Genomic DNA, 12,715 nt, shown 5'->3' with positions numbered 1-12,715 from the left:
AGGGCTGGCTTCCTCGCCAGGGTGCCCGCGCAGAGCTGCCGGATCCGGGGCGGGGCCGCGTGCCCTGGGCGGGCTTCCCGGGAGCAGGTAATTCTTCGACGCGCGACTGCCCACCTCCTCCAACCCTTACGTAACCCCAGGGGCTGTGCGGCAGAGCCCGCCCTTGGCGTTTAGGGTCCAAGTCCCACCCTGGGGCGGCCACCCTACCGGGCGGCTGCATTCCTCCCCAGGACCGACCCGGCTTGGGAACCACCACCCCGAGGCTCGCTTGGCTCTCCACAGTTTTGAGCTTAGGTGACATGGCCCAGGCACCCCGGGAGGGAGGGAATCTGTCCCCGAGGTCAGGGGCAGGTCTTTACTCCTTCCAGATCGCCTCACACACACTCACGCCCGCAGGCTCTCAAGAAGGGAAGGCCGCGAGGCACTTGGTGTTCATCCTCCCTGTGCTGGGATTTATTAGGACGCTGGCCCGGACAGGCCTGGCAGCCCAGACCCCAGGGACCTGGAATTTGTGCTGCCAGCTGTGTGTGTGTGGGAGGGGAGGCTGTGAGGGAAGAGGGGATTCAGGCTTCACACTGGAGGAAGGAACGTCTGTACTTGGGTGTTCAGGCAGGGAGGAGATGGAGACCCCTCCCCAGGCTGAGGCAGCGGGGGAGGCAGGAGGCCTTCCTGTCCACTCATGCTAACAACCCGGTCTGGGGGGCTCTTGGCGCTCAGGGATCCCCATCTCCTGGATGCTCTCATACACGTTTTCCAGGAGGCCCTTGTCCCCGCTCACGCCCCTGAGTGGGAGACTGTCATAGGCCACGTTACTCCCCAGAGTCGGAATCGCTCCCTGACTCTTGGGGTCCAGCTGGTCTACGACAGGTTCTGGGTCCCTCCTTCTGGGCTTGTTGACCTTGGAGTATAGAATGTCCACCTGGAGAGAGAAAGCCAGCCCAGAGAGGGGTCAGCACCATCCACGCCACTAAGGATCTGCCCAGCCCCACCCATCCACACCACACCCTCTTTACCTGAGTGGCTGGGGTCCCCTCAGCCTGCTCCACGCCCTGGGGCCCCTGGCCTGTTCCCTTGAGCTTCTGGATGCGAGCATACTCCGGCACCACGGGCCTGGCCTCAGGCCCAGGTCTGGCACAGCTGCTGGTTAGCCGTGCCCCTGCCCACACCACAGGGCTGGCTGCCAGGCTGGCCCTGGGGATTGCAGCCAGCCCCACGTTGGAATAGGTGGCCTCAGGGCTGATGGAGGGCTGGGGCAGTTCCCGGTGCGAGAAGGCTGCCAGGGGCCTGGTGGTGCCTCTGGACATCTCAAGATACTGCAGGCACAGGAGATCCATGCTGGCAGGCCGTGGGGCTGGGGGTGGTGGGGTCAGGGCAGAGGTCACTTGGGTTGGGGGGATGCAGTGCAGCAAACCCGCCCACAGCCCGGGCCTCCTGGCTGGGCTCACCTGTGCAGCCTCCCCGGCCCTGGTGCAGCTCATGCAGCCTGGTATCTGACTTGCTGAGGGAGCAGAGGTGGGGTCGTCTCAGCAGTGACTGGGGGCAAGGAAGGCTAGTCGGTCCCCTGTAGGCCCCACCCTGGCCCCGGGACAGCCTGGCACTCACCGCCTCTGCCGGCATCCCCCAGCCCTGAAGCCTGGCCTGCTGCCTCCGCGCCGCCTTCCTGCGGGCAAGAGGGTCATCAGGCCCGTGAGGCAGAAGTGGGGGCGGGGCGCCAGCCTCTGGTCCAAGGAGGGCCTGCCCGAGCCCCGCCCCCTCTGGCCGCAAAACTGAGCCAGGATTCACATGGCACCTGGGCAAGGGATGAACGTACCTGTGGCAGGCTGTGCACAGCACCCACAGCCAGAGGAGCAGGGCGAGGCACCCTAGAGCCCAGAGGGCAGAAGGGGCCGAGGGCACCTGTGGCCCCATGCTGCGAAGCCCCGGACCAGCCTGGGGGCAGAAGATCGGAGCTGGGGCTGACCGAGGGACGGGGCGCCCACCTGGCAGCCCCACTTGAGTACCTCACACTGCCGGGCCGCCTCCTCCCCTGGGCCTTCTGACTCAGCACACAGGAAACCCCAAGGCTCCACAGCCCCTCCCTCCTACAGGGGCCGAGAGGGCACAGCTTCGGGGCCCCCCTTCCTGCCTCTGCTGGGGGCTCCTGCAGAGGTGTGCTCTGCCCGCCCATGAGTACCTGAGTCGTCAGGATGACCCAAATGGCCGCAGAGTGTGGCCAGTGATGGGGACCGGGGTGGGGCAGCTGTGATCTGGCCAAGGCCTGGCTGAGACCACTGCAGCCCAAACCTGAGATCTGGGGAGGCCTCTGAGGTCACATCTCTGAGCTTGTGAGCCACACAAGCCAAAGACTCATCTGCAGCCACACCTTGCCCAGGCCTGTCTTGGGCAATGCCCCCTGGCCATTCACCGCAGAGCCTAGAATCCCAAGGGCCTGGGAAGTCAGAACAGCAGGGGCACTGGGCACTGGCCACCCCACTGCCAGCCGGCCCTCCTCCCCTCCCCCCATCCCTGCCATGGATCTGTCTCCCTTCCGAGGTCTTAGCAAGGCCCCAGGGGATGGGGGTCCACCCCACTATCTGTTGGCAGTCTGTAACCCCGTCTACCCAGATCCAGGGGTGGGCTTCCCGTGCCTGCAGGCCCAGGTCGGCTCACCAGGTCACAGCCTAGGTCCCAGCACCATGATGTGGCAGGGCCTAATCCTCCCAGAACCCAGCCCTCACCTGCCCCCAGGAGGGCACCAAGGGGCCTGAAGACCTGGCCAGGCTGGAGGCCAGAGACGGCGCTTATCACGGCCACGGGTGCAGCGCACCGCCCGAGGCCCGCTGGGCAGGCAGGGCAGCCTGGCGCCCTGAAGAGCGGCCCAGGAGCAGCCCCTGGCGGAGCTCCCCAGCTCACTTCCTGCCTGTGGGTCTGGCTGCATCTCAACCTCGCTACAGCTGCTCCCGCTGCAGCCACCACAGCAGCCTCACCCACCTGCTGCGGCCCCCACCCGGGATCTAGACGTCACTCAGTGGTGTGTGCTTCAAACCAGCACTGTTCCGAGAGCCTGACTTGTCACCTCCACCCGGGATGAGATGGCCATGCACTGGAGAGGAGACAGTCTCATAGCTGCCAGGGGCTGGGGCTGAATCCGGGCTCTCGGGGTCCCAGCACCCCTAGGTCCTGCCCGGATGGGCCAGTCTCCTCCCACCATGTTCCACCTATTTGTGGGTATCAGGTGGCAACCCACCTCAGAGTCCCATCTGGGAAGAGTAGGAAAAACAACAGCGCCCCTGGGCCTCTGCCTCTGGACAGGGCAGTGGCCTGACTCGGGACCCCTCCAGCCCAGCCCTCAACTCCACACAGAGACCCCTTTCTCCAGAGAGACCCCACAGCCAGCTGAGCTTCCACTAGAAAACACCTCAGCACAATCATTTTAATGTCCGTCCTTGCTCAGCAGACTCCCGGGACGCGGGCGGGCAGGCTCAGCGGGCACATGGGCACCAAGTGACCCTGCAGCCCATCTCCACTGAGCGGTGTCCACACGCCCCCCCGCTGGCGAGAAGGCTGACCACGAAGTCTGGCCTGGGAGTGGGCCAGCCCCTCCCCTGGTGGCTTCTGGTAGTTGGGTGACACTGGCTCTTCCGTGGCACGTGTGTGACTCTAAAACTCTGTCATCTTCTTGTGGGTGTCTGCCTTCCTCTGCTCCCTCCGCAGGCCCGCCTCCTGGGCCCGGAGCTGCCCCAGCTGCCGCTGGGCTCCTGCCAGCTTCTCCTGCAGCTGGGCCACTGTCACGCTGTGCCTACAGAGACGCCGCCACTCAGAGAGGGCTCCCGGGCCACTGCCACAAAGCCCCCAGGCTGTTGTGGTCACTGCCCATCATGCTCCAGTCATGCAGACCCCCCCGAGACAGCCTGGCACCCTGAGGTCCAGGTGGGCTCCTGCGCAGGACTGTGGACTAGGCGCCCGAAGCAGGGCCAGAGGCGAGGTCCCTGGGGCCCGCCCTTTTCCTGAGCTCAGCCCCACACTCACCGGCCGGCGTTGCGGGCGAGGGCCTCCTGGATGCCTCGGATGTCCCGCTGGGCCTGCTCGATCTTCTCCTCAGTCTGGAAGAGCCGCAGGCTCAGGGCCCGCTTGGTGCTCCTGCTGGCGTGGTACAGCTCCTTGCCGCTGCACCTCCCGGCGGGGGCCACCCCTGCCTCTGGGGCCCTGGGAGCCTCGCCTTGCAGCTTCTCGTTCAGAAAGTCGAACACGCTCCGAGGGGGCGGGCGGCCCCTAGGGCTGCCCCCTCGGCCCCGGCACTTTGGGGGCCTGCTGGTGCCAGCCTTGCGGCCCTTGGCTGTCTGCTGCAGGACCTTGGCACACTGGTCCAGAGACCTGCCCCGAGGAAGCACCACTGCGTGGATGGGTTCCACCCGGCCCTCTGCGTGGCGGCCCAGACCTGCGGGCACAGCAGGCGGGCACTGCAGCTGCCGGGCCCCCGGGTGGTGCCGGGGCAGCCCCCCCGCCCCCGCCCCCAGGGCAGCACACTCACCCTTGCCGAACTCGTAGCCCATCTTGGCAAGCAGCTTGGAGCCTATGCCCCGTGTGTGCACCTCCCAGCCCGCGAAGGCGGAGCTGCAGGCCCCGGGATCAGCAGCACCGGGCTCTAGCACTGCAGGGAGCAGAGGGCAGTGGCTTGGCCCAGCTGGACTCAGAGAGCCCTGGGCTCTGGTCAGTGTGAGCCCAAGAGCTTACTTAGCTCCGGGCCAGGACCACGGTCCCCTGCACCCCAGCAGGCCGTAGCCCAGGCTTATGGTGGTGTGTGACAGCAGGCAGAGCTGATGGTAGGGTCTGGCACCGTGGGCTCCAGCCCACCATTGCCCCAGGAATGCCCCTGACCCCTCCCCTCCATCACCACCGACCTGGGGCTTCAGAAGCCACCACCTCATGGAACATTCCACAGGGTGCCCCCTGGTGTCATCTTAACCGAGCCCCCCTTCCCGAAGCTCCGGCTCTGGTGTCTGCACACAGCTGCTCCGTCCGCCAGGCACCAGGCCCTACGTGGAAGGTGCTGAGAAGCAGCTGCTTCCTGCACATCCACCTGTCGGCACCGCCTGCATCAGCAGCCCCTCCTCATGGCCCAGCCTCGGGGTGCACCCTATGGGGCTGGGATGGCTGCACACACACCCCTCGGTGTCTGTGGGTCTCTGGGCCCGCCTCACGTGGCTGAGGTGTGCCAGCCGGGAGCCTCCCAGGGCGACGGCTGTCCAGGCTGTCCCTTGTCCCCACATTCCTGGCTTCTGGGACCCTGAGCCGCTGCCATACCTTTGGCGTAGCTGGGGTCGTCCACATCGCTGCTGTCGGAGCCCGAGGAGGCCGCGGACTCCGCACGCAGCGGGGGCAGGATGGCGCCCCCCTCCACCACGGCCTCCCGCAGCGGCGGCGAGTCGAACCTGATGGTGTAGTAGCCGCTGTCCACATCTGGGGCGGGGACAAGGACAGGCCAAGTCAGTGGCCTCAGCAGGTGATGGGCACCGCACCGAAAGTTAAGGGCAAGGTGGGCCAAGGGCAGCTTCGCCCCCTGGGGCACAGAGCAGGGGCCACACGCCCAACGTAAGGAGTGGGTGTAGGGGTGATGTGCGTAAGGAGTGGGGGGACACGCGTGAGGGGTGGGCGTGGGGGGGACGTGCGTGAGGGGTGGGCAGGGCTTAAAGCAGGGGCCCGTTCAGGGAGCTTGTGGGCCACCTCACCCGTGACCCGTGCCGGGTACCAGAGACCATCCTGCTGCTTGGCCAGACACGCAGAGCCGGCCTGCAGGGAGCTGAGGTCTGGCTCCTGGAAGGGACGCAGCTCGGTCACAGGGACCACCTGCCCGTGGGAGAACCTGTGGAGCGGGCAGGGCGGGGCTCAGACCCGGTCCGCCAGGGCAAGCGAGCCCAGGACAACCAGGTCTGCCTGCCTGGGCATCACTCTGCAGGGAGGGGTGCTCGGGAGACAGACACACAGACGTGCACACACGCACACGCTACACGTGTGCAGATATGCACATACCAGTACACACACACACACACACACACGTGCACGTGTCCATACACATGTGCACAACCACGCGCACAAACGTGCGTGCACCCGTGTGCACCCGTGTATACGCGGCCGCACACGCTTGCACATGCTCTTGCACCTGGGAAGGACATGGCCACTCCGAGGACAAGATGCCTCGTGCCTCTGCCCGGCTTTCTGGGAGAGGGACGAAGTGCTGGCAGGAGCCTGTGCTGACGCTTCCCCACCGCCTCTGCCCCCGGCGTGAGGCCCCAGCGGCAGCGAGTCTTCGGAGTGGGTGTGTCGTGTGCCCTCGGGTCTGAGCCCCCAGACCAACCCGGGGCCCCAGCTGTAACAGTGGTGCCTTGACTTCTGGCCCGTGAACCAGGGAAATGAAAACTGAAACAGACTGAGCGGGGCGGGGAGTGTGGGGTCCGACACAGGACTGCGCCCGAGGAGACTGAACGCACGTCTCCCGCTGGGCCAGCGTTTCAAGGAGGAAAGCGGTCTGGCCCGATGGCAGCGACTGGGGACCGACCTACAGTCCGCACTCCCACTGGGGACAGGTGGCCTCAGGGACCTCCTCCAGCAGGACGCTGGGCAGCTCCCTCTCACACCTGGCCGTCCTCAGGCACACAGGGTGCTGCCAATGACCAAGTGGCACCAGCAGCTGCGTGTCTGGGCCCCAAACGCGCCGCAGTGGAGGACGTGGGTGAAAAGGCCCACTCGATGCAGGAGCAAAACCACACCCTCGAAAGGGAAGACCAAGCCCGGGGCGACGTGCCCACACAGGCCCCCGCACGCACACACAGGCCCCCGCACGCACGCACAGCCGTGAAACCTCTCGCGGGGACCTTGGCGACACCGGAAACCCTCCAGTCCGGTGCAGCCCTTAACTCGCTTGACGCCTGATTAAAGCGCATTAGACCCAGCGAGCACTTCGAAAGAGTGGCTCCAAAGATGCAGTAACCAAGGTGACCAAAGATTCAGCCGCAGGGACGCTAACCGGAAGCTAGACTCGGAGGCGACCGACGTTTCCAGCCACGGGGAGCGGTGAACGGCGAATCCCCAGAGTGAGTTTGAACCAGGAGACAGGCAAGCTGGCCCGTGGACGGGGGGAACGCCGCACGGCAATGTCACACGCCACAGGAAGTGCCACGAATGAGTCGGGAGACAGTGCGCTACATGCTTCATCGGGAAAATGAAAACACTTTTTTCTATTAAAAAAGCCCAATTCGATCACCTGCCTCACAACGGTCACGGAAATACATACCGGATGAAGTGAAAACTTGAACCTGAAACCGAGCATTTAGAACGACAAGGCTCCGAGTTCCAGCCATGGCAAGAACAGTCATCGAATCTTCTCCACAGAAAGACAAGGCTACAGCTGGGCAAAACTGTCAAAACTCACAGCCTCAGATCCCGGGGAATCAACCAGAGCAGACCACACTCTGAGAAGTGACAATTCTTGAAAAACTGCCCAGCTTTGGGACAGAATGGGGTGGGGTGGGGAGGTTGCTCGGGCCACCAACCATGAGTTCGCCCACGAAAGCAGGAGAGGCAGGGAGTGGGAGTCAGGGCCTTGTGCCTAAAAGTGGTGAAGCTCATCACAACAGAGAAAAGTGACAGCTCTGACAGCTGGGGGTTGTGAGCCCCCCGGGGTGCGCACTGGGCCAGCGGGTACTGAACAGGGAGACCCTGGAATGAAAGGGCCACCGAAGGGCCCCACTCCACAAATCCTGGCTCCCTTGGAAAGTACGTGCCTGCATCAGGAGCGCCGAGAGCTGCCGGGGCCCGTGGAGCAGAGTGACCGGGGGCTGGCTGCACTCAGGTGGCCCCCGGCTCCTTACATCAACTGGCTGGGGGGACCTTCGAGGAAAGAAGTGCTTGAGAGAGCCTTGGCTTAAATCGCTGGCCAGCCACTAAGCTACACAGACTCAGAGTGACTCTCACGAAGCCGTGCTAAAAGTTAAAATTAAACTTAAAAGATCTGAGTCGAGATATCGGAGAGTGTACACTGGTGGGGAGACAGACTTTGTAACCTAGGTCAAGAAAACAAACTAAAATAAAACAAAATACAGGAAAACAATTCCGAACCCAGACATGCTACAATACGTCACCTGAAATTTCTAGTTTTTAATTAAAACTTACGAGATGTGCAAATAGAAAAGCGTGGCACATATTTAGGGGAAAAAAAACAGGTGACAGACTCTGAGTGGCCTAGATGACGACTCTAACAAAGACTTCAAAGCACAGGGTCCAAGTGTGTCCGAAGAATGAATGACAACGATTCGAGAAGAGAAGTGGGAATTAGTCCCCGGCCTGGAAAGTCAGTAACCGAAATAAAAGCTTCGTTCGACGGGATGCTTCTGCTTCTGCTCCGGCATGTCGCCCCTCTGTCCTAACAAAAAGTAAAAAGTGGAACAAACTGAAAAATCGGCAACTCTTCTTAGGTCCATAAGAGTGGTGAGGTCATAGAGCAAACTGCTGCCCCAAATTTGGAGAGTCCAACAGGTGACAGCGAATCCTCCCCAGGGCAGGACCCAGTCCCAGAAGGGGGCTCTGTGACTGCCGACTGCTGGGAGCCAGGCATAGCCAAGCCTGAGAGTTAAAACCGCCAGGGGGCCTGTCCTCAGGGGGCTCCCACACTACTGTGAGTTTTACTCCAGGAGCCCTACCAGGTTCTCACAGAAAAAACTGGAGGAAAATCCCCGTGTCTTCCCTGGAAACTGGGGCCCGACTGCTGGCTTTGTCAGAGCCCAGCTGCCCCGGGGGTTAGGAAGACACCCGATCCAGCCATCCTGCCCTGCCTAAGTGTGTGTGCACGTGCACACGCGTGTGGATGGCCGAGATGCCCGCGTGAAGTCCACCGTCCCGAGGCCTGGGATTACGATCAGACTGGGACCTGACAGTCCCCCAGTAGTCGCCACATCACCAAAGGCTCTGTACACCAGTTCCTTTCAGTGAGTACATCTCGTCTGGCTAGCGAGAAAAGAAAATTGTAAAACGTAACCAAACGGCAAAAAACACAGTGTATCATAATATGCATAATGGAATTCCCAAAGAAGAGAGGCAGAAAAAATGTTTGCAGAACTGAATAATGGCTGAAAACTTTCCAAACTTGATGAAAGACACGAATCTGTGCAGCCAAGCAGTATACGCTCAGAGACCCACACCGGGAAACTTTACGGTCCAACTGCTGGGGCCCGGAGAGAGGGAGGACCTGGGAAGCAGCAGAGAAGCGGCTCTTCGTGGACAAGGAGCCTGCGTGAGACTAACGGTCGACCTCTCGCCGGAAGCCGTGGAGCCAGGAGGCAGCGGGCGGCCGTGCTTAAAGCCCTGGATGGGAAATGCTGTCAAACGAGCATTGTTTCTGGCAAAAGTACCCTCGAGAAGAGAACGCGGGACATTCCCGCACGGACGAAAGCTGAGGGAGTTCGTCGCCAGTGGCCCTGCCCTACGTGACACGCCGAGGGGAGTCCCTCGGGGCGGTGTAAGGCGATCGTCGTAAATCTCTACTTCTGGGCACAGGAATGGGAGCTGGAACAGTAAGTGCGTGAGGGGGGCTGCTGCGATGCTGTTGCCGCTAAACCGCAATCACTTTCAATCAGATCGTCACGTGTGTAAGACGCAGATCACAATGCACAGGGTAACTGTGAAGGAAACAACACAAAATCAGCAGAAGAGGAAAAGAGAGGGAATCAGAATGATACGCTGGCAGAAACAGACACTAAAGGCGGCAGCGATGGAGGCGTCGAGGCACGAAACAGAGCTAAGACGTACAGAAAGCGAATAGCAAAGTGGCAGAGGCGAGTCCTTCCTTACCAGTGATTACTTTGAACGTAAATGGGTTAAACTCCCCAATTAAATGGCAGAACTTGGAGAAATGGGTTAAAAAATCATCCAACTGTCTACAGCCATGTCACCCTGTACGAGCCCGAGCCCGTCTGATCTCGGAAGCTAAGCGGGGTCGGGCCTGGTTAGTCCTTCGATGGGAGACCACCTAGGAAGACCAGGTGTTGTAGGCGTAAAAAATAAAAATAAGGGATCGTAAGCTGACGAGTTCCTTGCAATATGTGAGGTCAACCAAGGGTTGCCTCGCCATGAAAAAAAAAGAAAGAAAAGAAAAAAAAGAAACTATCCAACTATATGCCATCTGTAAGAGACCCATTTTGGATCCAAAAACGATAGATCGAACGAGAAGGATGGAAAAAGGTAATCCGTACAAACAGTAACCTAAAGAGAGATGACTACAATAATGTTACACAAAATAGAGTTTAAGTCAATTTGAAAAAGACAAGAGATTTGAGCGACAAAGGGGGCTGTCACATCCTGATGAAAGGGTCCATCCAAAGAGAATGTGTAGGAACTGTAAACACGTGCACACCAACGCAGAGCCCCAAAATACACGCAATGAAAATGGACAGAATGGGAGGGTGAAATAGGCATTTTCACAGTAACAGGCGGAGATATCAGTGCCCCACTTTCCACGGCGGACGGAGAAAGCAGCAAAGATCCTGAGGGACAAGGACCCGAACACCACAGACCCGCTGGCCCTGCAGGCGTCTGCGGAGCAGCTCTCCGATGACAGCGGGCGCCACGTCCTCCCCGAGCTCACGTGGGGTGCTCTGCGGGGCGCGGCCCGTGCTGGGCCTCAAAACGCATCTCGGTAAAGTTTAAAACACCGAAATCACCCCCACCGCGGTGGGAGGAAAACGGGAATCGGTGACAGAAGGAAATGTGGAGAGGCGACAAACAGGCAGGAACTCGGGGACACACTTCACCGCTGGGTGAGGGAGGAGCCAGACAACGCTTGGAGCTGGGGGGAATGGGCGCGCAGCACCCCGACTCGTGGGCTGCAGGAAAGCGGGGTCGCCGGGGAATCGAGGGCTACCGATGCCTGCAGCGGAGAAGAGGGAGAATCTCGAGTCAGAGCCTGGCCGTGCACCCTGAAGAGTTAGAAAAAGAGGGAACTAAACCCAAAGCCGCTCGAAGAAGGGGGCGCCAGCAGTCAGAGAGCAAGCGCATGAAACAAGAAAGACCACATGGGGTCGACACCCCCCGCGCCCACAGAGAAGAACAAAACCGACCGAGGACAGACAGCACTGCAGTGACGCCTGCCGGGACCGTGGGGACATGGTGACTGGCACTGCCGGAGACAGGACCGAAGAGGGCAGCGAAGCCTCTGTGCGCCGACCACCAGAGAACCCGGATGAACAGGGAAAGCTAAAAACACCTGGACTACCAAAACTGGCTCAAGGAGAAACGGGAAATCTGGCTAGACCTATAGACCTATGACAAAGAAACTGAGCCATTAATCAAAAAACTTCCCAACAACAAAAGGTCCCAGCTCAGATAGTGTCACTGGTGAAATCCATGAAACGTCGAAAGGAGAATTAACACCAGTCCTTCCCGAACCCTCCCCGCAAATTAGAGAACACGTCCCCGCTCACTGTATGAGACCGGTACTGCCCTGGAACCAAAGCCTGACGGCACATCACAGGAACAGGAGACGGCCGACCAGCGGCCTTTGGTGGGACAGGAGAGACGCCAACGTCCTCGACAAAAAAAAGAGCGGGCGCGTCCGGCCGCATTTTCCAGGCTACGCGCCATGACCAAGAGTGGCTTCTCCCAGGAACACAAGGGTGAAAATCGTTCAGCGCAACACAGCACCCCAACACGATGCGGGGCGCCAGCGTGTGCGTGTCAGCCGAGGACAGAAATGCTCGGTGCGTCAGGAACGGAAGTGCCCTTCCTCACCCCGACAAGGGCGTGGATGGGAACCTCAGCCGGCGTCACGGGCAACGGCAGGGCCTGAACGGCCGGGGATCGGCGGCGAGACGGGCGGACTGTTCCCTCTCCCTCCCACGTTGTGCTGGGGACACGGCCCAGGCGCTCAGGCCAGGGAAGAAGGGAAAGCCATCGGGTTTGGAAAGGAAGAAGTAAACTGTGTTTACCAATGATGTCATTTCTGTATTCGTAGGCATATAAATAAAAGTCCTAAATAACCCATGACAAACCCTGCCAGCGGGGCGCCCCCACCGTGGGCTTTGAGAGGCACGGCTGACCCCAGGTCAGGGGCAGGAAAAGCACTGTGAGGTGACATTGTGACTCCCATCAACGCCTGGGACCAGGACGGAGGAGCCCACCTGAAGAAGCTCCCACTTGCCATAGTGGGGACACTTCGAGCTTCAACAAAGATCAGAATCACAATGGGTTGAAATTCATCAAACATATTAAATCCACGGGTCCTTAAGGATGTCAAATTTTTTTTAAAAAAGTCAGTCCGTCATCTTCTCAGGACGAAAAAGAACCAATTCATTATCTCAGAAAGTAAGGAAGCAGGACAGGAGACCCCTGCTCGTGCCCTGCCCTCTGCAGCGGCGGCGTCGCCGGGAAGTGTCTCCTCATAGCACCCGGCTCACACACACAGTGAGCCGATGGCACAGAGAGCCCTACTGAGCATGCGCACTGAGTCACAGATCTCGCATCGAGCACGATGGCTACCGACGCCACAGGAGGAAACCTGGTCGTCGCGTGCCCACGAGCAAAGGACGGCAAGCGCCTGGCCTGGCCATGCGTGCGAACAAGTCCCTGGGCCCAGCTGCCAGCTTGCAGGAAATGGACGCCCGTGCCAGACTGCACCAGGGGTGCGTGGTGACGGCGTGACGCGTCCGGCCGTGCGGCAGTGGCCAGGAGGCCGGGAAAGGCAGGGAGG

At 60.8% G+C, this 12,715-nt stretch overlaps 2 protein-coding genes and 1 pseudogene across 6 annotated transcripts in view; 1 reads left to right on the top strand and 2 right to left on the bottom strand.

The window, feature by feature from the left end:
* Nucleotides 1–425: 425 nt before the first annotated feature.
* Nucleotides 426–3,235, bottom strand: LIME1 (Lck interacting transmembrane adaptor 1). 2 transcript variants are annotated; one of them, XM_023519870.1, is made up of 5 exons: nt 1,811–3,235; nt 1,603–1,660; nt 1,446–1,533; nt 1,014–1,351; nt 426–919 (listed from the first exon to the last, which is right to left on the bottom strand). In XM_023519870.1, the coding sequence occupies exons 1-5, from the start codon at nt 1,906–1,908 to the stop codon at nt 683–685; spliced, it is 819 nt and encodes a 272-aa protein (XP_023375638.1). In that variant the 5' UTR covers nt 1,909–3,235; the 3' UTR covers nt 426–682. The 2 variants fall into 2 exon arrangements, with proteins under 2 accessions (XP_023375638.1, XP_011372380.1); XM_011374078.2 differs by having other exon boundaries at nt 1,446–1,660; nt 1,811–1,929; nt 2,971–3,235.
* Nucleotides 3,236–3,394: 159 nt separating this feature from the next.
* ZGPAT (zinc finger CCCH-type and G-patch domain containing) overlaps nt 3,395–12,715 on the bottom strand; it is a 14,605-nt gene continuing 5,284 nt past the window's right edge. For all 4 annotated transcript variants that reach the window (XM_011374082.1, XM_011374083.1, XM_011374085.2 and 1 more), the window contains exons 3-7: nt 5,709–5,842; nt 5,284–5,439; nt 4,511–4,630; nt 4,009–4,417; nt 3,395–3,778 (exon numbers count right to left, since the gene is read on the bottom strand). In XM_011374082.1, the coding sequence (XP_011372384.1) occupies nt 3,640–3,778; nt 4,009–4,417; nt 4,511–4,630; nt 5,284–5,439; nt 5,709–5,842 (958 nt within the window). In that variant the 3' untranslated portion in view covers nt 3,395–3,639. The remainder of the gene's footprint in view (nt 3,779–4,008; nt 4,418–4,510; nt 4,631–5,283; nt 5,440–5,708; nt 5,843–12,715) is intronic.
* Nucleotides 9,907–10,025, top strand: LOC111728956 (annotated as a pseudogene).

Source organism: Pteropus vampyrus, unplaced genomic scaffold (genome assembly GCF_000151845.1).
Source record: "Pteropus vampyrus isolate Shadow unplaced genomic scaffold, Pvam_2.0 Scaffold239, whole genome shotgun sequence".
NCBI lineage: Eukaryota > Metazoa > Chordata > Mammalia > Chiroptera > Pteropodidae > Pteropus > Pteropus vampyrus.
The sequence above is the reverse complement of the archived record's forward strand: the minus strand, read 5'-3'. Positions and strand labels throughout refer to the sequence as shown.

Bases quoted from the DNA above. Each gene is read 5' to 3' on its own strand.
- LIME1 (XM_011374078.2), bottom strand. From the start codon at position 1,908: ATGGGGCCACAGGTGCCCTCGGCCCCTTCTGCCCTCTGGGCTCTAGGG. The intron at 1,352-1,445 runs GTGAGCCCAGCC...CACCACCCCCAG, and splicing joins GGGCCGGGGAGGCTGCACAG to CCCCACGGCCTGCCAGCATG. The intron at 920-1,013 runs GTAAAGAGGGTG...TTCTCTCTCCAG, and splicing joins AGGGGACCCCAGCCACTCAG to GTGGACATTCTATACTCCAA.